Raw genomic sequence first — 21,745 nt, 5'->3', positions numbered from 1 at the left:
CACACATTTTCCCAATGCYACTGTTCTTCCTGTCCCATCAGGTTATGGAGGCAAACCTTCTGCGTTTCATCCTTTTTACCCTGGTTGGCCTTGTCCTAACCTCCTTCAATGATCATCTCCACAATGCCTCCAGCCACTTCCAGTACTGTGTGCTCGGAGCCGGACCTGCTGGCCTGCAGATGGGGTTCTTCCTCTCCAAGGCAAAACGGGACTACATCATCCTGGAGAGGAACTCCGGTCCGGGCAGCTTCTTCAAYAAGTGGGAAACCTTACAAGACTCTTACTTTGAACCAATCCATGAGAACGTGTCATATTCTAAAGCAAATCATTGTTTTTTTTWATTCTCTTTCTCTCTCTTGTTTYCTGTGTKTAAAGATATCCCAGGCACAGGAAGCTGATTAGCATTAACAAAATCCACACAGGAAGACACAACGCAGAGTTCAACCTGCGGCAYGACTGGAACTCTCTGCTGAGCGACAAGCCGGACCTGCTGTTCAAAAGKGTGAGCGGGGAGTTCTACCCGCCGGCCGACGCCTTCCCTCTCTACCTGTTGGCGTTTGAGAGGGAGTTGGGGTTGAAGGTGAAATACGGCGTGGACGTCGGACGGATCAGGTCGGTGAGGTCAGCCACAGGAAGGAGCTACGTCCTCACCGATCAACATGCAGCGGATTACTCCTGCAGGTAACTTATAAGAAAAAGAGAAATTTTCTTATCGCGCTAAAGCCAAAATGTAGGGAATGTATTTTCTAAAAATATTGACACTGGAACTCAGTTTTCTTCTCAAATGAAAATCTTAAAGCCGTTCATTTCTGCTGCAGCATCCTCCTGGTGGCCACGGGCCTGTGGGTTCCTCAGGAGGTCGAGTTTTCCGGGTCGCACCTGGCCGAGGGCTACGAGTCCATCTCCACCAACCCTGACGACTACAAGGRCCAGGCCGTGCTGATCCTGGGGAAAGGAAACTCCGCCTTCGAAACTGCCCAGAGCATCTTGGGGAGAGCRAGCCGGGTGCACATGCTCAGCTCCAGCACCGTCCGGCTGGCCTGGCAGACGCATTACGTTGGAGATCTTAGGTAAAGAAAGGTGTAAACACAGGAAAGGAGGGCTGCACCGATAGATCGGCTCAGATTTCAGGCGGGAGCGATGTGGGGTTAAAGTTTTATCGCGATACTTTGTGGTACTGTGGTGACAGCGATAAAAGTCACGACAAGGACTATTTACTATTGTGGTTGTTACATGACTGGAAAAAAACATACTTTTGCTTTGTTTAATCTTTCCAGGGCTGTTAATAACGAGGTATTAGACACATACCAGTTGAAATCCCTCGACGGTCTGGCAGAGGCTCGCTTGGAGGACGTAGTCATCACCAAACAGGAGGAAAGGGGAAGGAAGCAGTCAGGATTAAAGAATCCAGAGACGAGGGACAAGCTCTTTCTAAACTTAAGGCAGTTCAAGCAGAACGGTGACGAGGGGAAAGGATCCGACGAACCTCGGGACGAGCTTCCGGACCACATCGACAACTTTTCCCTGCGCAAACCCTATGACCGGGTGATCCGCTGCCTCGGTTTCAGGTTCAACTTCAGCATTTTCGACAGGTACAGATCCGGAGAACCTAGCTTCTTGGAGTACCCGTCGATTTATTCCTAAACAGCATCTTTTTTTCTTCTTCTTCTCATAAATCCCCTCAGGTCTGCACGGCCTCCGCCCAGCGAAAACGCGAAAGGGAGACTGCCGGGCGTGACAGCGTGGTATGAGGGGAAGAACACCCCCGGTTTGTTCCTGTTGGGAACCGCCTCTCACTCCAGAGACTACCGATCCTCCGCTGGGGGCTTCGTCCACGGATTCCGTTACACAGGTCAGAAAAAAGTTCAGAAACATTTTATCACAACCATTTGTGGTACTGTTGTTATAAGAAATTTCTAGGAATAAATGATAAACGATACGATAAAAGCCCAGTTCGGAACGTTTATTCCATTTTGCCGAAGCGAGCGGTTGTGATTGGTAGCGCCMAGCTGCAACAGTTCTGTCCCTTCACGACATTTAAATGCTCAAATAAGGCTCTTGACTTCGCCTTCTCAGCCCGAGCCGTTCACCGTGTGCTGGAATAYCGTCACCATGGCAACAAGTGGCCGTCAACCAGACTTATGATGACGCAGCTGATGTCCTGGATCCTGAAGCGGGTCGGGGAGGCCTCCGGACCGTACCAAATGTTCGAGACGCTCGGGGATGTTATTCTTCTCCGAGGGTGAGGAGATGATTCCCTGATCGTTGTTTACTTGGCGGCCATTTTGCCATTAACCATGGAGCGGTTAACCTGCAAACATGGAAAAAGATGTCAGAATTGGCCAGAATAAACCAGTGAATTGAACAGTTCATGAGTTCATAGAAACGTTTGCTTGTATCTTGCTATTTGTACTACTGGGGGTTGAAACGATTAATCTGATTAATCATGATTAATCATGATTAGTCGACTACAGAAATAATCGCTATCTAATTTAGTAACCGATCTATCGCTAACTGGAGTATACAGACTCTAAAAAAGGCCATTTGCTGAAAGCAGAACCAAACTCAGAGAAGTTTATATATTTTACATTTAAGATGGGAAAAAAAAACATATTTGTCTGTAAATATGTTTCACCCAGGACTCCTCAAGTGGCAGTTTTAGTTCCACCAGGTTTGAAAATCTGTAAAAAAAAAAATAAAAAAATAAAATAAAATAAAATTCTCCTACTAAGGATCTTTTGCTATCTAATTATTAATCAGTTAATCCCAAAATTAATCAGCTTTAAATTTTCTGTTTATCACTTGTTCACTTATGAAAAACTTCCATTGCATTTTAGGCAGCAAAATGTTTATTTGCTTATTTAAAAAAGGAATTGAGTTCTTTATTTACAATTTTAATGTATTTCTAACATTAAAAAAAGATTAAATGAAAAATCGGCCAAATGTGGCAATTTTTTTTATCCGATTAATCTTCAGAAAAATTGACAGAATAATGTCACCTTCCTAACATAATGACCTAAATGTTTTTTTTTCCTTTTGCCTAAATCATCTTTGGTTAAAAAAAAAGACTCAGGCTACTGTTTTATAAAGCTGGTGATAATTAACTAAAATAATCATTACTTACAGCACTGCTTTCTACAAAAGTTCYTGTTTTAAATGTTCATACTCTTTATTTTTCAGACTAAAACGTATCGCGTGTCTTTAACGTGGCTCCTTTCTGCACTGTTGGCATGTCGCCTTGTTTCCTCGCCTTTTAGCTCCCACTGTGAGTACGTGGAAGAGTTTCTGCTCCAGGCCTTGCCCCGGTTCTCCTCTCTCTCTGGCCATGACATGTCCAGTCAGGGGCTGATAGTTCTGGTCATGCAGTACGGGAAGAGGAAGATAGACTACCTGGGGCTCGGCAGGTCAGAAACCGACTGGACCCAGGCTTGGAAATCCAACTTCCTCCACCCAGTTTTATACTACTACGACTCGCTCCCTACTGGTATGGATGCTGCCGTCGTGATGAGGCAATGTAGTTCAAGAATTTGGGTTTATTTTGTCTTATTTTTGTCTCTTTCACAGAGCAGGACATGAAGACGCGTCCCCACGGCTGGCCTTTGCCGAGGCCGAAGGCGATTCATCACATGGTTGAGGACTTCCTCACAGAGTGGGACACTCCGCTGTCTCACATCCAGCCTCTGCGGCGCTTCCTGGAGCACTGCGTCCACTCCGACCTGAGGGCCTTCAGCACAGGTAGGTCTGTTCTTTAAACAGAGCGTATGATTTACCCCGAACTTTTCCTGGTATGATCAAAATCAACATTCCCACTATTTAGCTGAATGAAAATATTAGGGRCACACCGATTGTAGTTTTCCGGCCGATCGCTGATCTCTAAAAAGCCGATAAAGATTTTTTTTGGTGTAAAAAGTYGCTGAATGTAGCGACAAAGTTGCTAAATTAGCAGCAGTGAGGTGACTATTGTTTATTGCACATGTGCAGACATGTCAGAAGATAAGATCGCTAGACGAGAGGTTCCACGTCTAAGCTTTGGCTGATCACCAAGGAAATCTTTTACCAACGGCTGAGCGATATTTAAACTATTTTGGTTTTCGTCCTCCTCCGGCTGAAATGATTAATCGGATTAATCAATTATTGAATTAATTGCCAACTAATTTAATAACCAATTCATTTTTATGTGGACTCAAAAAAATGCCATTTACTGAAAGAACAAGACTCTCAGAAGTAATTAAGCCAAATATTTGGAAAAAAAATAAAAAATTAAAGAAATTTTACATTTAAGATCAAATGAAAAAAAACTTGTCTGTAAARATGTTCTACCCAGAACTCCTCCCCCCTAGAAAATATTAAAATCACAACTTGTTGTGGTAGAATCACTCAAGTGGAAACCAAGATCTTTTCTATTAACTTAGAACAAAAATGTCCTCAATATGCTGAGTTCTTAAAAATTTCTAAGTGGGAATCTGGAAGACAAGAAAAGCAGTAACTATAAAAAAATGCACATGTTTCAAGGCTCAAATTATGAAAAGCAGAGCATGTATTGTTTCTTTATGTGCTTGTGTGCATTCAGTTTAATACAATTTAATGTAAGAGAGGATTCACAAAAAAATGTTAACTTAAGAAGACTACGACGGCATAGCAGGGCTGATGGGGGGGGGGAAGGAGGAAAAGAACTCTGAAAATGTGAGATTAATTTCAGAACTTTTCTGGTGAACACAGACATGTTCTAGAATTTTCCCGATAGTTATAATAGAAGATTGTCACAGTTTTAGATGTCAACCGGTAAAGACTTTTTCCTCTAAGGAGCCTCAGCTGATGGCTGCAGCAACCCTTCTTCCTGAGGAAGTGTATAATACCTGAACTCCACCCCAGAGGTTCACAGCACATCTTCCTGGCCTTGTGTAAACATTCAGTTAAGATTTCTGAGCCACACCTTCCAAAGGCAAACTCCTCAGCTCAGTTTCTCTTTAATCYTCTTTATAAGTTCCTCACCTTTGTTTGTTGTCTCCTCCTGCGTTCCAGAAAACTGTTTCCGCTCAGCTCTCACGCACCGTAAGCCGCCGCTGTTTTGTCAGCAGGGATATTTGACTCGGTAGGGCGTCGCACGGCGCAGCGTTCACCAGGTACCAGCCGGGCAATTCACCACCGGAACGTCGACGGGAGCAAACCCCGCTTTTCCAAGCCACCCGGCATCAGCTGGAGCGTCCGTGTCCTCTGGACGCTTGACCTCTGATTGTATTACCCACAAAATAATGTTTTGTACGTCGACGTATCATAGCCATTGTAGATGGAATATAAAAAATAAAGCAAAGGGTAAATTTCTGCCAAAAAAACTCTGAAATTTTGGGAGTAATCTCAGAAATTTTCTAGAAAAAATATTTGGAAATTTCTGTGTTTGAAGTTAAAAACTTGCGAGAACATTTTTTTAAATTTACAGTTTTCTTCTAGAAAATTTCTGAGTTTTTTTGGAGGAAATGTACTCTTCCCTTTCCTTTTCCATATCTACAACGGCTGAAATATGCCATAGTGCTTTTGCCATTTTCTCGGGAAGATCAAATATTTTATACTTATGCTAAAGTAATTTATCTTTACTGCAATCATGGGCATTTTTTTCAACTCAAAACTTAGTTTTTCTGAATTTTTGGGCAATGTTAGACTAAAACAAAAGTGGTTTTCCATTGAATCCTTGTTTTGCAAGRTGTTTTTTATGTCATAACCTGCTGGTTGTAAAGTTATTGCTGGTCACTGGAAGATGTTACTCGTTACTTGAAAGATTAGTTATGTTAAAATATTTGTTTTATACAATTGAGTTTCACAAATGTTGTTTTATTCATATTTTACCTGTGTTTAACATTCATAATATGGTATATAATGCTTTTTCAGTATTGACAAGCTRTCATTGAGAGGCAGAATCACCTTTACAAACGCCAATTACCATGTTTATTTTTTATTAGTTTCATAATATTAAGAGCTGCACATACACATGCATGTGTTTCTTTTCTATTATGGCGGTTGGCAAGCAACTTTCAGGTGCATACCGCCACCTGCTGTACATGAGTGTGTAGCAACACTACATCGATTAAATTCTATTTTTTCATTAAATTAMATTTTTTAGATAAATATTACAAATAAATAATAATAATAACAAATCTCTAAATATCCACTATGTTTCCTTCAATTCCCAGTATTCATTTAAGACTCCATTCCTGTCCTTACTATTTTCCTCMAGCTCTCCATTTCAGCCTCACACGTTTTTCAATTCATCATGTTCTACATTTTCTTTCTCCCACAACCATCACATTAATCATGAGTTTTTCTCCCAATTAGACATAAAATGTCATTTAAAATATATGACCTACTCTTAATCTCATCATTTCTTTCCTTCTACTTTTGACTAACATTGAGTTTTGTATTTTATATAAACTCCCTTCTTTCTTATCTTCAATACACCTTCTTGTTGCCTTAGTTGTATTTCTTTAGTCTTAATTTCACTTCCCCTTTCCCAAACGGAATTGTAATTGCTATTGCCCCCTCTAAAGCCTTTTTAACTAAATTTATCTGCCTTTTTATTGCCTTTTTCACCTTCATCATGTGACGTACCAGACAGAACCAAATATCAGTGCCACCTTTGTATAACCTAAATAAATTGTGCTGGATTTCTAATACAAAATCTTTCCTATTATTTCCTTTTCCCTGAATTGTAAGAATGCTTTTTTATTGYACGTTTCAACTAAAACATCACCCATAATATGGCGGCGACGTTGACGTACAGACTTTTATCTCGCTACCATATTTTCAGCTTCTATTGGACGCTGATTGGTCCCCCACTGGTACCTTCTGATTGGCTGCTTTTGTGGGTTGACGCTAGTGGAGAGTAGCGTATAAATATCATGAACTCTGATTGGTTGTTAGATCTTTGAAGCTAATCATTGTCCAATAGCTGTCTCTGTAACTACTTTGACACAACGACATATAAATTGTAAAATAGCTGACATCTTGGTTGAAGGTTTTGTTTTAATAGTTGAACTTAAGATATGACGGGACTGCTTTTGTAAGACAGTTCATGACTATTCATGCAATGTCTCCCAGACTTATAATGGCTGCCTCCAAATTCTATTGAGAGCCGTGTTTCCTCCCGAGCGCTGGCTGGCAGAACTTGTAAGGATACACTATTATAAACTGAGCTACCTATGTAACAGGGGGGGGGAAAAAACAACAACAAAAAACATGGACGGATGGAGGTCTGTCGTTGTTTCGGAAAATGACCGAGCCATCTCCGACGGGGAATGCATGCTTGGATACGGAGCCGGAGGTGAGACCCGGGAAGCGGCGGGTGCGGAGCCGCGGAGCTCCGCAGAAAGGATGGAGGACTTGGGCGCAGAAGCGGCAGCAGCATCYGTGGGGTTCGGGATCAGTGGGATAGGGGAAGGCAAAATGGTGCTGGGTCGAATCGGATCCAGAGACGACACAGAGCTCAGGTACCTGCACCTTTTGTGGGAGCCGGGGCGAGGTGAGTTCGACACGGTCGCCGAATCGAGCAGGCTGGGGAAGATAGCGGGGAGCAGGGCCAGGAGACACCAGCGAGCCGTGCGGAACCTGGGTCCCATTGGGAAAGACATTTACGGTAAGAGGGACYGTCCAGTCCGAAACGGACCTGAATTCAAAATTCTTAGCATCCACRTAACAAAAATCTATAAATGATGCAATAAATACCAGACGACACATTCAGACTAAAAAAATCCAATCATGTCTTCAGCTGTCACTTTGCAATATTCGTGTACAGGGACAAAAATAAATAAATAAACATTGTTGTTCATTTGAGAGCTTAAAAAAATATCAGAAAATAGTCACATAATCAAAAAGAAGGAAGTAACAGAATAATAAATAATACTGGCAATRAGAAGGTACAATGTATAATTTCAGTATCAAAGTTGGTACTTAACTTTGGTACTTAACCTTTACTTGAAGTACCAATGTTTTGTGTCGCTCCATTTAGAATAAAAGTTTTCTTAATCTTAAATTGTTGCAGAATCTGGGCTTAGTGTTGAACTACCGGTACTTATAAGTTTAACCAGCGCATACATGTAAGATTTATATCAAACTACATTCAAAAACATTGAAATAGCCCTTTACTGCTGTGAATCAGACACTAACTTCAGCCCCCTGCAAGTCAGTAACAGAAAACGTTGCCACGGGCAGAGAGCCACATTGACCATATCAAAAACTTACACTACATATTAGCATTAAAGTTGAGAAATATTACATTGGAGATAAAAGTAATTAGTATGTTATCTGTACAGAATACATTTTTAAAAAGTAAAATGTTGCTTGGAAATAATTTTTTTTTAAAATGTCTTTATTATTGCATTAATTTACATGTAGATCTACATAAATAACACTACGTTTTATAAATTAGACTGTTGGTGAAATCATAATTCTGTCCATGTTTTTCCACAGCTGCTAAAAGACTGAGGGAAGCTGCCAACAGCAACGACATAGACACAGGTATGTGTGACCAGGTGACACAGTTCAAAGGTTCGGAATCAAAAGAAATGATTCCGGGTTTTTCTCCTGTGTGTTTTATGTTTTTTTTAAAGTGCGAAAGCTCCTGCAGGATGACATCGACCCATGTGCTGCAGACGACAAGGGCCGGACGGCGCTTCACTTCTCATCCTGCAATGGCAACGACAGCATCGGTATGTTACTGGCAGCTGGTAACCACGACGACATGTTAGGGCCATTGCAGATATATAAAAAAAAAGAAAAGTCAAAAATTTACTAGAAAAAACCCCAGAAAGTTTTGATATTAATCTCAGGAATTTACTAAAAAAAATAACTGGACATTTTTGAGTTTGAAAAGTTGGAGATTTGCTAGAAAAAACTCTGACATCTAAAAAAATCTTCTAGGAAAAAACTTGGAGATATGTGATTTTGAAAAGTCAAAAATTTGCTAAAAAAAACAAACTTTTTATTTTTTTCAATAAATCTTAGAAATTTTCTAGAAAAAAAAACACTTGGGATTTTCTGAGTTTACAAAGCCAGAAACATGCGTGAAACAAAAAGAAATTTAGAGGTTAATCTCAATAATTTACTATAAAAAACCTGGAAGTTTTTGAGTTTACAAAGTCAAAAACTTGCTATGATAAACAAAAAAAAATTGAGATCATACTTAGAAATTAACAAAAAAAAGTGTGAAATACTGAGTTTCAAAAGTCAAACATTTCCGACTTTTCAAGCTCAGAAATTTTCTTCTTTTCCTCAAATATTTCTGAGATTAATCTCAAGTTTTTTAGTGGAAATTTTCTCTCCTTTATTTCCTACCTACATTAATTCTAACACGTCGTCCACCTTTCAAACATGACGTTTAATGTCAGATATTCTCGTCTTGCTTTAGTGCAGCTGTTGTTGAGTTATGGTGCCGACCCCAACCAGAGAGACAGCCTGGGAAATACCCCCCTGCACCTGGGTAAGACCAACTCCGCACCTCCTGACCTGTGAAAACTGGAGATAGTGTGGCTGAAAATGCCGGACTCTGGTTTTTACTAAGCTGCATTTCTGAAAGGTCAACCTGCACATAAAAGCCCAAAGCTATGCTTCAGTTATATTGCTGTAAACCTTACGTATTTCGTAGCTTTTTTTTTTTTTTTTCATTTTCAACTTCTGCCCATTATGCTAATGGTGTGTCCCTGCAGCGGCCTGTACCAACCACGTGCCTGTAATCACCACCCTGCTGAGATCAGGTGAGACGTTTTGTAGAAAACTTACATGTTTGAGTTTTGACTTTATTATTATCACTGCTCACTGTTGTACAACAATACGTTTGGTCATGAATAACTATTTATAAACGCCACAGGCAATTATTAACAAAGATAGTAACTTGGATGAGTATTACTAAAGAATGAATACCTGCCTGATGAGGCTTAGGTATTGAATACAATAGATGAAGGATTCAAGTTCCGCACCGATGATTTTCGAACAGCTAGTTGTACGTGCAAAATATAAGAGCTTATTTTCTAAAATGATTCAGCCTTCCAGTTAAAGYACATTAATACATAAACTCACTAGGCTAGTAGCATTCAACTGAACTACTAGCTAAAATGAAAACTAATAAACCGCCAAAAACTAAAACAGCAAAAATGAACAAACAACAGTAAACAATAATCAATAATCATTTTCACAAACTTGGAAAACTCTATTTAAAGGGCCAGTGTTGTGTAAAATAAACTTTTTTTTTTTTATTAGCTTTACATCAAGTTATTCCCTCATCAAAACCATACCTGGAATGTGGCCTTGACTTTTTTCTTTTTTTCATGAATGTTTAAGAAATCCTTTAACGTCTTGATGGATCTAGCCCCGCCTTCCAGGATGAAACTCCTCCTCCACTTGCCATCTTCTGCCTCAGAGCAGCCCTCCTCTGTTCAGCTCYTTCAGACTAGTCTGCAGGAATTAGCAAACACCTGGTGGAACTGCTGAGCTCATTATACCAGCTAGTTAAACGTTGTTAGGGGGTTAATAGAGGAGCCATGTTGTGATGACATGGAGTTTCAGAAGGAGCAGGAGATCCTTAAAGAGATAGAGACCCAATTTCAAGGTGTTAAGTTATCAAGTGAAATTTATTTTACTTTACTTTATTTCATAATTTATTGCATTTTTATAACAACTGAAGTTACCACAGTTGTTTGATTGTGCTATAAAATAGCACAATCAACTTATAGCACAGATGCTATAAGTTTTGCTAAAGCTTGTTCTAAACTTGTTTTTCTTCAAACATGTAATCTCATCTTGCTAAAATGACATTTTAGGTAATTTAAAGACTGTAAAATGTTTGTCAGAATTTAGGTGGATTTTCAAAGTAAGTTGATAAACTTCTTTTTTATGCCTGAAATTATAAGGTTTTTCTTTCTTTGTCGTTTCTCTTCAGGAGCTCGCGTGGACGCCCTGGACCGCGCAGGCCGGACCCCGCTGCACCTGGCGCGCTCCAAGCTCAACATTCTGCAGGAAGGAGAATCGCGCAGCTTGGAGACCCTCCGAGGGGAAGTCACCCAGGTATGAAATCAGTTCGGGGCCTCGGCTCGGCTCGCATCGCTCCCAACGCGTCGCCGATAGCGACCGACGTGTTTTCACCTGCCGTTTTCCCCCCTGCAGATTATCCAGATGCTCAGAGAGTACCTGAACCTAATGGGCCAAAGTGAGGCGAAGGAAAGACTGGAGCACATTTCAACACAGCTGCAGCACACACGCACCAGAGAGCAGGTGAGCTAGACGGTCGTCAGGTGTTTTTCATTTAACTCTGTTCACAATGAAACTTTTAAACAGCTTTACTTTTCTGTTTTCTCGCTCAGGTGGACGAAGTGACTGATTTACTGGCCAGTTTTACATCGCTTAGTCTACAGAAGCAGAACCTGGATGCTAGGTAGAAGATTAACTGCACACAGAGCCGACATGCAGCTCCTTTTTAAATATGCAGAGCCTCAAATTGTCTGTATTCGGCTACGAGTACAGACAATACTCGTAGCCGAGTACGAGGCCACAGATCCAACCGTCGCACTGGGATTGGCTGTCAGTATTTATTGAAGGGACTGCTGCAGACATCAGATTTTATTTTAACCAGGACAAAAACAAAAGCGTTAACAACAATGTATCTTATGAAGTTTTCTAAATGGGTTTTGTCAAGTTGCTCACTTGATATAAAACCACTGATATTATGGGTAAAATACTCTGACCTTTAAATTCTAGAAAAAAAGTGTTAAGTATCAGATAAACGTGTCAGGTTTGACCTACCTTTACAATATCTATTACTATCCAGTACTATATTTATTACAAGGTTTGAATAAATTAAAAATATATCTGTCTGCATAAAATGTTTATTGTAAAGTTGAATACAGCTGAATTTTCTGCATATGTGATAACTCACTTTTTTTTAAGCACACTTCAAAATGTATGTCAAAGTTTGCCATGAAAGATATAATTTTTTCCTGCAAGGAATCTGCATTCAGTATAAATATCAACTGTTTCCAACGTAGTGTTTGAATGAGAGAAAAAAACCTAACTTTAATTAAATGCCAGATATGTCAAATTATTAAATTATTTATACATTTACTGTAACTATGTACATGAATCTCAAGAAGTCACTCATTACGCAGTTCTGTTAGAACCAGAGCCAACAACGCATTGGGTCTGTGTGTAAAAGAGACGGAGAGAGCAGTGGAGTCACTCAGCTCCGCAGCTAAACAGGAAGCCATTATTGTTTAAAAAAAGACGTTTTAAGCCGTTTTTACGTCCTATGCCAGTAGTTAGTGCGGTTAGCATTACTAACATGATCAATCTCAGTGTGTATTTCTTGCGGATGATGCTTGCTGTAAGATTTTCTGAAGAGGGTTGATAGCATGACCTGTTGGCGTGGTCGGCTAACCTTGGGGAAAAAAAAGGTTGAATTTTAAGTTTGGTCGTATTGCTTGGCTGGACACGTCTTGTTAATTCTGCTCACCAGTTTTTGGTGCATCTCTGATAAAATGTCGTTCAACTTTTAAACAACGGGGGAAAAAAACTCTAAAGTCTGGTGGAACTTTGACTTTACTGTGTGGACTGATTTACGTGTTCTCTTTTTGCCTTCTACTCATTAAATATACTGTGATAATTACAGAATGCAATGGGTTGACAGTTTAACTGGTGTTATCTTATTTTCGTGTCAAAGTGTCTTTGTTTTATTGCCTTATTTCTTTTTTTTAAACTGAGCATAATGACTCTTTGTGAACTGTGTTGTAAAGAATATTTGAAATTCATTATGAACCAATAAATCAGTACATTGACTATGATTGTTTCTATCTTTGACAGTTTTATTCAAACTAATATTCATATGAGAATATTTTGTTACCTGGGTAATAAACGAAAACACTACGGTGTCATTCATTACTAACCAAAAGTAGCGGAACATTAGCGGATGTAAATGTAAAAGTTTCACATTTCTCCCACGCTTATTGGCTGCGTCAGCAAAAGCCACGCCTCTTTCAGACGAATTGTTTTGCCGACAATAAAGATGGCGAATGGACCCGCGTAAATTGGAGGTCTCCGTTGAGGTAGTAAGACTGAACAAACGCGGGTTTTTTCACGTTTCAGTGCTTGTAATATACATGTGTTACTGAGCAATAGATGATAAAGGTATAAAAGGGGTGAATGCATGTCCGCCGCGTTTTGTAGTCCACTTTCCAGCGAGCGCGGCCTAGCTTTTAGGCAAAGCCTCAGTGTTTCCCGAGTCGCCGTCACCGGTCAGTTGACTGCGAACTGGCGTAGAGAGACACAAGACTGGAATGTGCTGGCTGTGGAGGGTCTAAGTGAAAAGGAAGGGGGTGTGTTTGTGTATATTAACGAAAGGAGGCGGGAATTAGTTTAGCTTACAGTTTGTTACCGGCTTAATGAATGACGGACTTTTCATTTATAATCCCAATGCTAATATTTTTCCTGAGTTAGTCGCACTTTGAGTTTGTTCCTTGATCTTCCTGGTTGGAGTCTGTCTGGAATTCACGCAAGGTAATGACAGAACCTTTCCCACTCTGAACTGGTTTCACTCTAAGTTGACTTTAGGTTCCTTTTTTTTATTTGACAGGTCCTTATGCTAATTTCAGGGCTGCCTACATCCCAAAACAAGAAAAAGAGCTGACCAAGAGGAAGCCATGGCATATGAGGAGTTAAAGGGTAATGAAATTAGTTATATCACTTTCCATTGTGTTTCAGATGTGATGGCAGCACCATCATGCTGTAGGAGAATGTCTTAAGCAATGATGGGAAAATGAATACAAGGCAATTCTGCCTTTTCTAAAGCATTTTTAGACAAATAAATGTCATATTTTAGAGATGGGGGCAGACGGGGGCCTCGTTGCTGGGCGTAGTCAGAGGGAGAAGAGGAGATCCTACAAGGATCTGTTGCGAGAGGAAGAAGAGATCGCTGCAGAAGTACGAAAGTCCTCCAAGAAACGCCCAAAGGTAAGGGATTTGTCTTCACACACTGTAAGTTTATGCTAATGGGGATTACAGTAGTGTAAAATGTGTTGCATCTGTTCAAATTAGGATTCAGAGCTTTTCATGCTGGGAGGAGACCTGCACAAGAAGAAGAAGAAGCACAGTGACGACCACTATTACCGAGGTGAGAGGATAAAACTTTGATGAATGAAGATTTTTTTTTGTTTTTTGCATTCTGGTTTGCAAAATGATACAAGTTCATGCAAAATGAATTGAAGGCCTTTTTGAACCTCACTTTTTATGTCTTGCTGTAGATTTTAATTGGATTTAGGGATTTAGGACTTTGACTGGGCCATTCCAGTCAAAGTGGAATGGCCAGGAATGGATGGTAATGATCCAACACATGATCATTACCGTCTAAATCCTTTCATTCTAGCTTTGGCTGTGTGTTTAGGGTGCTTGAGAATTTCTGCTGTTATCTTAATTCTAATTAAAATTATAGTATTTTCTGGACTGTAAGTCACATCCGTTAAAAATGCCTCATGAAGAGAAAAAAATCATGTAAGTCACAAGATCAGCCAAACTGTGGAAAAAAAGTGCGACTTACTGTATGTGTAGTTTTTCTTCTGTCAGCGTCCAAAAGTGTCCCCACAGCATGCTACTTCCACCTCCATAGTAACTTCAGAAGGGTGCAGCACTTTTTAGATTTTTATTGGTTAAAAAAAAAGAAAGCTGTATGATTTTCATCAATCACCACATTTATGCACTGTTTTGTGTTAATATATCTATATATGAAATTCATAGTGTAGTGTGATAATGGGCCTTAAAGGGGCAGTATTTTGTAAAACCAACTTTTTTGAGCTTTACATCATGTTATGATGTCATTCCCCCACAAAAACACACCAAAGGGGGGTTACCTTGATTGAGAAATCCTTTAATTTTCCATGGCAACCATTCAGCTGGGTAAAACACCTGGGTGGATTTAGCTCCGCCTTCCAGGACGAAGTTCCTCTTGCCGTTTCCAATCATACACTTCTTGGTCCAGCGCTGGTAAAAATGTTGTTAAAGGGTTAATAGAGGAGCCATGATGTGATGATTTCCTGAAGGCGGAGTTTCAGAAAGAGCAGGAGCTTCTTAAAGAGACAGAGGCCCAAATTCAAGGCATTTAAATTACAAAGTGAAATTTCTTTTAGGTCATATTTGATAAGAAATAGGTTTTTTTTAACAACTGAAGTTACCATAGTCACTTGATTATGCTGGAAAATGACACTATGTGGCTGGAAAACGCATAATAATGTTTCACTTTGGCAAATATCTTGAATAACTGTCATTTCTCCGTCAGATCACGACGGTTTAGGCCCGCCTCCTCATAAGAAGAAGCATAAGTCAGCAGAGCGCTCTCCRCCTCTGTCCTCCCCTTCCTCGTCTCACCCGGCGGACACGGCGATGGGCCTCCTGCAGGCCATCACCTCCCCCATGGCGACGGGCTCTGACCCCAGCCCCCACCTGCACAAGAAGCCTTCCTACCCAACGTTCTCCTCGCATTCCTCCAAGGACCGCAAACGCGAGGGCAGCGGCGGCGGGAGCAAAGGGAGCCACTCTTCGTCGCACTCCCGCCCCATGTCTCTGTCGTCGTCGTCGTCGTCCTTCAAGAAGCACTCCTCTTCCTCCTCCTCGTCCAAGTCGTCCCTGTTCCACGGCGGCGCTCCCAAAGAGGAGCCGCTGACGCTACGCGAGGCCGACGGGCTGAAGATGAAGCTCATCATGTCGCCGGAGAAGGAGGAGCCCGAGAGCTTCCCGGTGACGCCGCACCCGTCCAAGGTCAGCGTGAAGAAGGAGAAGGACAGAGACAGGATGCAGCCGACCAAGTCGCCCAAGAAGAAGGCGGCGCAGAGCAGAGAGCCGCTGCCCGTGGTGGGGAAGGAGGTGGAGGTGGAAGGTAAAAAAAACAAAAAAAAAACGTAAATGTTTCCAGATTCGAGATRCACCGATCCCAGAGTAACACCTGCATCGGTCCACATGTTGGGAACAAATTCCCCAATGAGTCTGATACATGGGTAGCTCCATCGAGTCGAGGTGCAAAAAAATAAAAAAATCATAATTCCTAATCTTGGAAATTCTGATTTGATTCAAAATGCTCCAGAATCGATTTTAAAATGTGTTTAAGCTGAACGACTTTGCTGCTGGTATTACAGGTCAGAACTTTATAGAATTGGCTTAAGTAAGTAAACTTTCTGTATTGTATCGAAATTGTCTGATACCAAACCTCAGATATCCTCAGGTATCGGTAGTGAAAAAATCTGATCGGTGCGTCCCTGTTCCAGATATGATATTAAATCAGATCTGCTCCTTCTAGTCTGCAGTATGCAGTCACTGCCATGTTTGGTTAGTTTTCTTCTAAATGCTGATTCCTCTCCTCATCAGGTCATTACGGAGGAGGCGTGGGAGACGATAGCTCATCATCTGGTGGAGAACTGGAGGCTGGGGAGCTGATCATAGACGATTCATATACGCACATGTCCAAAAAGAAGAAGAAGAGCAAGAAAAGCAAGAAGAAGAAAGACAAGGAGAAGGACAGAGACAAGGACAAAAGTGGAAAGGACAAGAAGCACAGCAAAAGTTTTGGAGGTGAGTTCACTGTTCACTCTCTCTGTTTTTGTGATTGTATCTCACTTTTCTCATGCTGGAATGCCTCCATTCCACCAATAAAAACAGCCATTTGACGTCATGTACAGCATTCCTGGGTTAAACATTAACCCGCAATGATAAGGAATGACAGCTGAAAGGAAAAAACTGACAGGTGAGCAAACTCTCAGTGCTGTGAAGGCACTTCCTGTCCTGGGATATCTTCTCAGTTCTGATGTAAATGGATGCAGCAGAGCAGCAAACCGCAATGCTTTCCTATCTGACTGCAGCCGCCTCGGTTACCGTTTGCTATGGAAACGCATGATAACSATTCATGCTTCATGGCTGACCAGAAGCAAAAACAGAGTGTGGGGTGTGCTCCGTCTAAAACCCTGTAATGTCTTCCTCTTTGTGCCATTTTCCCCAGAATCGTCGAGAAGCCACAGTCACTCCCATCCTACTGTCAGCCATAGTGCCGTCGGGCCGATGTACGCCATGAGCAAACCCATCACTCCCCACCACCAAGGCCATGACGGAACGACAGAGAAGAAGAAGAAGAAAGAGGATAAAGACAGAGACAAACACGAGAAGGATAAAGAAAAGGTTTCATTTCAGTTTTTGTTTCTTATGTTTTTTTTTCTACTTCCTGTCCTCTTATTGGGTGCTTTTTCTTTTTTTGTTTTGTTCTTGTAGACCAAGAAGAAGACAACGACAGCGTATCAGGTGTTTTGTAAAGAGTACAGGGTAAACATAAACGCAGAGCATCCAGGTTTAGGTGGGTAAATGGACATTATTCTCTCATGTTGACCTGAAAGCTCTCGTAGCAATGCTGTGTGTGTAATCTGCAGATTTTGGAGAGCTAAGCAAGAAGCTGGCCGAGGTGTGGAAGGCCATGCCTGAGAAAGACAAACTAGTGAGTTTTTGAACGCATTATGAGGAAACTGAAGTATTTTTTCTGGTCTGGATAAGTATTAATTTCCTATTTGGTTTAAATATTCAATCTGGGGTTGGATTTAGTTTTAAAGTCTCATTTAGATGCCATAAATGAATGATGTCTGTTTTTTAAAATGGGCCAGGGAGGAGTAAAATCTCTGAATGTGGGAAAGTTTTGAATTGTGACGGACTGTTTACCGGTTCTGCTTGAATCTCAGGTGTGGAGGCAGAAGGCCCAGTATCTGCAACACAAACAGAACAAAGCCGAGGCCACCACTGTGAAGCAGAAGTCCTCCAGCGACAGCAAAACCAAAGGTACCTGGGAGCTTTGCCTTGTAGCTAACAGGGGATGCTACTAAATATTCTGTAGCTTCTGTCATTTTTGGGATTGTTTTAACTATTCAAATAGTAAAACAAAGTGTCGGCGCAACCTTATCAAAGTTAAGGCCTTAAAATGTCTTAAATTCACGCAAGTTGGCCTTAAGTATGTAATTACAGGTCTTAAATTTAGTCGTAGCCGAACTATTTAGTCATGTTATTTTTTCTTCACCGGTCCGTCGTGGTGAAGAGAGAGCTGAGTCAAAAAGCGAAGCTCTCAATTTACCGGTCGATCTACGTTCCCACCATCATCTATGGTCATGAGCTTTGGGTCATGACCATAGATGAGATCACGGGTACAAGCAGCCGAAATGGKTTTCCTCCGCAGGGTGGCTGGGCTCTCCCTTAGAGATAGGGTGAGAAGCTCGGTCATCCGGGAGGGACTCAGAGTAGAGCCGCTGCTCCTCCACGTCGAGAGGAGCCAGTTGAGGTGGCTCAGGCACCTGGTCAGGATGCCTCCTGGACGCCTCCCTGGTGAGGTGTTCCGGGCACGTCCCACTGGGAGGAGGCCTCGGGGAAGACCCAAGACACACTGGAGGGACTATGTCTCTCGGCTGGCCTGGGAACGCCTTGGGATTCCCGAGGAGGAGCTGGAAGAGGTGGCTGTGGAGAGGGAAGTCTGGGCCTCCTTTCTGAAGCTGCTGCCCCACGACCCGACCCCGGATAAGCGGCAGAAAATGGATGGATGGATGGATGTTATTTTTTTCTAATGGGATTTTTCTGTCTGTAATAATAATGCGTAAAGATGATCATTCCTTTCTGTCACTCGAGGTAGTTGTGGCTACCGCTAACTAGCTGCAACCCTATATACCCTTGCTAGCTAGCTTTAGTGTGTCCGTCATGGGTAAAGTATATTTATCATCAGCTGACTGGACAGCGTTCATCTTCACTGTTGACTGCTATATAATGATATGGTTATCATTTATATATTTCTGGCTTAAATTTAATTCTTAATGGTCTTATAAAGTCTTAACTTGTGCTGGTGAAACCTGCAGAAATCCTGTAAAAGACTCTTTCATCCAGCTTTCATTTCTGCTATTTTCAACTTTTCTAATTTTGGAATATTTACATATTTGTTCTTAAGTTTTTTTTCTGTTTTTGTTTCAGTTGGAAACGCCGACTTAGTGTTTCCAACATAAGACACCTGGCTGTAAGACGTTACATTAGTTTGGTCAATGGAACAATGAGGAGAAAGTTGAAATGGGTCCAGAGACCTGGAACAATCATGCTTGACGGTTTAGAACAAGAATGATGAAAACAAGAAGTTGCCTCTTTGAGTGTTCAAACATCTTGTGGACACGCTTTTTAGTCAGTTTGATTAAAAAGTCTGCCGTACTGGGTTGATACTTAAACCTGTAAAACCAACCTACTTATGCTGTTTCTCAAGCAGATGTTTGCTTTTCTGGCATTTCCTTTTATTTTCACTCAACAGCTCTTTAGCATTTTCAGCAGAGACATCCAGCCTGTAGCATTCCCACTACATATATGCAGGAAATGCATTTCCTTTTTCCCTCCTTGCTGTGTGGTCTAGTTGTTTTCGTGTCTAAATTGCGGTTTTCCCCATCAGTCGTAGGAACGGCGGCGGGCCTGGTGTCGCCAACCAGAACGCCCGGCACCATGTCGCTGTCCCCGGCCCGGGTGCCGGACGTCGACCCCATCGACGCGGCGGCTCACCTGCAGCTGCTGGGGGAGTCCCTGTCGCTCATCGGCCACCGGCTGCAAGAAACAGAAGTGAGCTTCTGCGTCGCAAGTTATTAAACATAGAAGGAAAATCTAAACGTGCGATTGTAAATCAATAAAGCTCGTGAGTGACGGTGTGTTGTTCGTAGGGGATGGTGGCAGTGTCTGGGAGTTTGTCCGTTCTTCTGGACTCCATCTTGTGTGCGCTCGGCCCGTTGACGTGCCTCACAGCGCAGATACCGCAGCTAAACGGATGCCCTCGAAACGTCCTGGTAAGGATTTCTTTTTTTAAATAATGAAAATTTGTTTTATTTATTTAGTTCACGTACTGAGATTAATAATTTGATGATTTTAGTGATGTGACGTTTACGAACGAGCCGATTTACTATCAATTATGTTACTGGATCGCTAAATGGTAAATGGACTGAACTTGTATAGCGCTTTATCCAATCATTTTGACCACTCAAAACACTTTACACTAGAGTCACATTCATCCATTCGCACTCACAAACGCTCACACATTTATACACCGATACGCAGCTCGGTAGGCAATTTGGGGTTAAGTGCCTTGCCCCAGGGCACATCGACAAGTGGCAGGAGGAAGCTGGAATCGAACCTACAACCTTCTGATCGCAAGACGACTACTCTACCACACAGTCACAGTTGCCTACTGTAACCGCTACACAGCGGTTACAAACATCCGTCTTAGCAACGGTTATCGCCTAGCAAGCGATACCGCTCCCTATTGGCAACTATGTCAAACTGTGACTGGTGATGAATAATTTACTCCCTGTTTTTATAACCAAAATGATCAAATCTTTCTGATCTCACCCCAAAAACAGAGCGAGTAAATTACACATAAAACACAAAACAATATTAATTTATATATGTGCCACACCGGTCGGTTCTGTACAATCTTGTTTGCATTACTGCTAATGTGTTTTTGTTTATGTATTGACATTGTCATCAGGTGATTCCTCAGTCAATATATTGACATTTTTCAATTCATACCTGTCATTTTTGCCATTTATGTTTCCTCCCCATCTGCCTGCACTTTTACATGTTCGCTATAGTTCAACTTGGTGGGGTTCAGTTTTTCAGTCATACACTTTTTTTTCTGAACCCGTCATACTTGGGTCATGGAAAGTTATATCGAAGGTCATGGAGAGTCATGGAACACTTTTCCTTTTTTTTAAATTTTTTTTTTTATTAGTAAACGGTTTGAAAATGAAATCATAATTTTGCTTCTTCTTCTCCACAATCCTGAACTACTGTCTCTGCGTTTACATAAATGTTCTGCTTCCTAAAATCCTTTCTTCTTTTCTTCCCCCCTGTCAGTCAAACACCTTGGACAACATCGCCTACATCATGCCCGGACTGTGAGGATCCGGAACTGGAGCAACCAAACTCCGATGCTTTTACAAACCCTCAAAGTTTAACTTAAGCCACTGCTTGGCATCGGGAAATCTAGATATTTCTAGTTTTGACGTGTTTTTAAAGTGTATTTTTTTAGATGATGTCTCCTAACTTTGTAATTGCTGTTTTTAAATGAGACCTTTTTATTGTACATGTTTTGCTGTCTGTCTGTTTTATGAGCGCTTGAATGAAACGAGCTGTGTTGAATGAAAGGGAGTGTTTTCTCATAATAGGATTCCAATTGTATGATTGTGTTGGGTTTTTTTTTCTTCCTACTTATTCATGTAAAAATTCAATGCGTTTTTTCTGCTCATCACTCTAGGAAATATTTCCCACATGTGAATATTGACCGTGTTTAAAGTACTTGTTTTATACTGAAGTCATTTTAAAAGTGTGTGCAGCTTTTGAGTTCTCACTGTTCAGACATTGAGGAAATGTTGGACAAAAACGCAACTCTTGGTGCAACTTCATCCAAATGAAGAGCTTTTCCAGGGTTTTCAGTTTAAAACTGAGCAACAAGGCAACATTAAACCGTTTCAGAGACGTGGGTGTGTTTCTGAGTCACTTGCTTTTAAAATACTTTCCAGAGATCAAAATATTTACAAAAGAAAATTCTCAAAATATTCATATTTATTGTACAGAGTAATGCATATTGTTTATTGCTGTGCAATTTGATGATTATGACCTACAGCTGATAAAAACCCAAACTTTGATTTCTTAGAAAATTATATTAAATAAGTAATGAAAAATGTAGCTT

At 41.2% G+C, this 21,745-nt stretch overlaps 3 protein-coding genes across 8 annotated transcripts; all 3 read left to right on the top strand.

Moving 5' to 3' along the window:
• Window positions 1-22: 22 nt before the first annotated feature.
• foxred2 (FAD-dependent oxidoreductase domain containing 2) lies at window positions 23-5,366 on the top strand. 3 transcript variants are annotated; one of them, XM_017306313.1, is made up of 10 exons: window positions 23-259; window positions 376-681; window positions 819-1,070; window positions 1,278-1,592; window positions 1,686-1,852; window positions 2,077-2,242; window positions 3,258-3,484; window positions 3,565-3,735; window positions 4,804-4,874; window positions 5,023-5,040. In XM_017306313.1, exons 1-9 carry the CDS (start codon window positions 45-47, stop codon window positions 4,839-4,841), a joined length of 1,857 nt encoding a protein of 618 aa, XP_017161802.1. In that variant the 5' UTR covers window positions 23-44; the 3' UTR covers window positions 4,842-4,874; window positions 5,023-5,040. The 3 variants fall into 3 exon arrangements, with proteins under 3 accessions (XP_017161802.1, XP_008413663.1, XP_008413664.1); XM_008415441.2 differs by lacking the exon at window positions 4,804-4,874 and having other exon boundaries at window positions 5,023-5,366; XM_008415442.2 differs by lacking the exon at window positions 5,023-5,040 and having other exon boundaries at window positions 4,804-5,016.
• A 1,555-nt stretch (window positions 5,367-6,921) lies between these two features.
• On the top strand, window positions 6,922-12,815 carry ankrd54 (ankyrin repeat domain 54). 2 transcript variants are annotated; one of them, XR_534213.2, is made up of 8 exons: window positions 6,922-7,624; window positions 8,458-8,505; window positions 8,598-8,696; window positions 9,400-9,466; window positions 9,693-9,740; window positions 10,922-11,046; window positions 11,146-11,253; window positions 11,343-11,434. XR_534213.2 is itself a non-coding variant. In XM_008415440.2 (8 exons), the coding sequence occupies exons 1-8, from the start codon at window positions 7,228-7,230 to the stop codon at window positions 11,415-11,417; spliced, it is 972 nt and encodes a 323-aa protein (XP_008413662.1). In that variant the 5' UTR covers window positions 6,927-7,227; the 3' UTR covers window positions 11,418-12,815. The 2 variants fall into 2 exon arrangements, 1 of the variants encoding a protein (XP_008413662.1); XM_008415440.2 differs by having other exon boundaries at window positions 6,927-7,624; window positions 9,395-9,466; window positions 11,343-12,815.
• A 118-nt stretch (window positions 12,816-12,933) lies between these two features.
• Window positions 12,934-21,535, top strand: hmgxb4a (HMG box domain containing 4a). 3 transcript variants are annotated; one of them, XM_008415437.2, is made up of 13 exons: window positions 12,934-13,076; window positions 13,623-13,692; window positions 13,850-13,980; window positions 14,065-14,140; window positions 15,299-15,895; window positions 16,381-16,584; window positions 17,009-17,184; window positions 17,275-17,356; window positions 17,430-17,494; window positions 17,733-17,829; window positions 19,460-19,623; window positions 19,722-19,844; window positions 20,911-21,535. In XM_008415437.2, exons 1-13 carry the CDS (start codon window positions 13,044-13,046, stop codon window positions 20,953-20,955), a joined length of 1,863 nt encoding a protein of 620 aa, XP_008413659.1. In that variant the 5' UTR covers window positions 12,934-13,043; the 3' UTR covers window positions 20,956-21,535. The 3 variants fall into 3 exon arrangements, with proteins under 3 accessions (XP_008413659.1, XP_008413661.1, XP_008413660.1); XM_008415439.2 differs by having other exon boundaries at window positions 12,997-13,527; XM_008415438.2 differs by having other exon boundaries at window positions 12,997-13,527; window positions 13,604-13,692.
• Window positions 21,536-21,745: the final 210 nt, after the last annotated feature.

The sequence above is a fragment of the Poecilia reticulata genome, linkage group LG8, assembly GCF_000633615.1.
Source record: "Poecilia reticulata strain Guanapo linkage group LG8, Guppy_female_1.0+MT, whole genome shotgun sequence".
In the NCBI taxonomy this organism is placed as follows: domain Eukaryota; kingdom Metazoa; phylum Chordata; class Actinopteri; order Cyprinodontiformes; family Poeciliidae; genus Poecilia; species Poecilia reticulata.
Note: the sequence above shows the minus strand (reverse complement) of the source record. Positions and strands in the feature narration are given on the sequence as shown.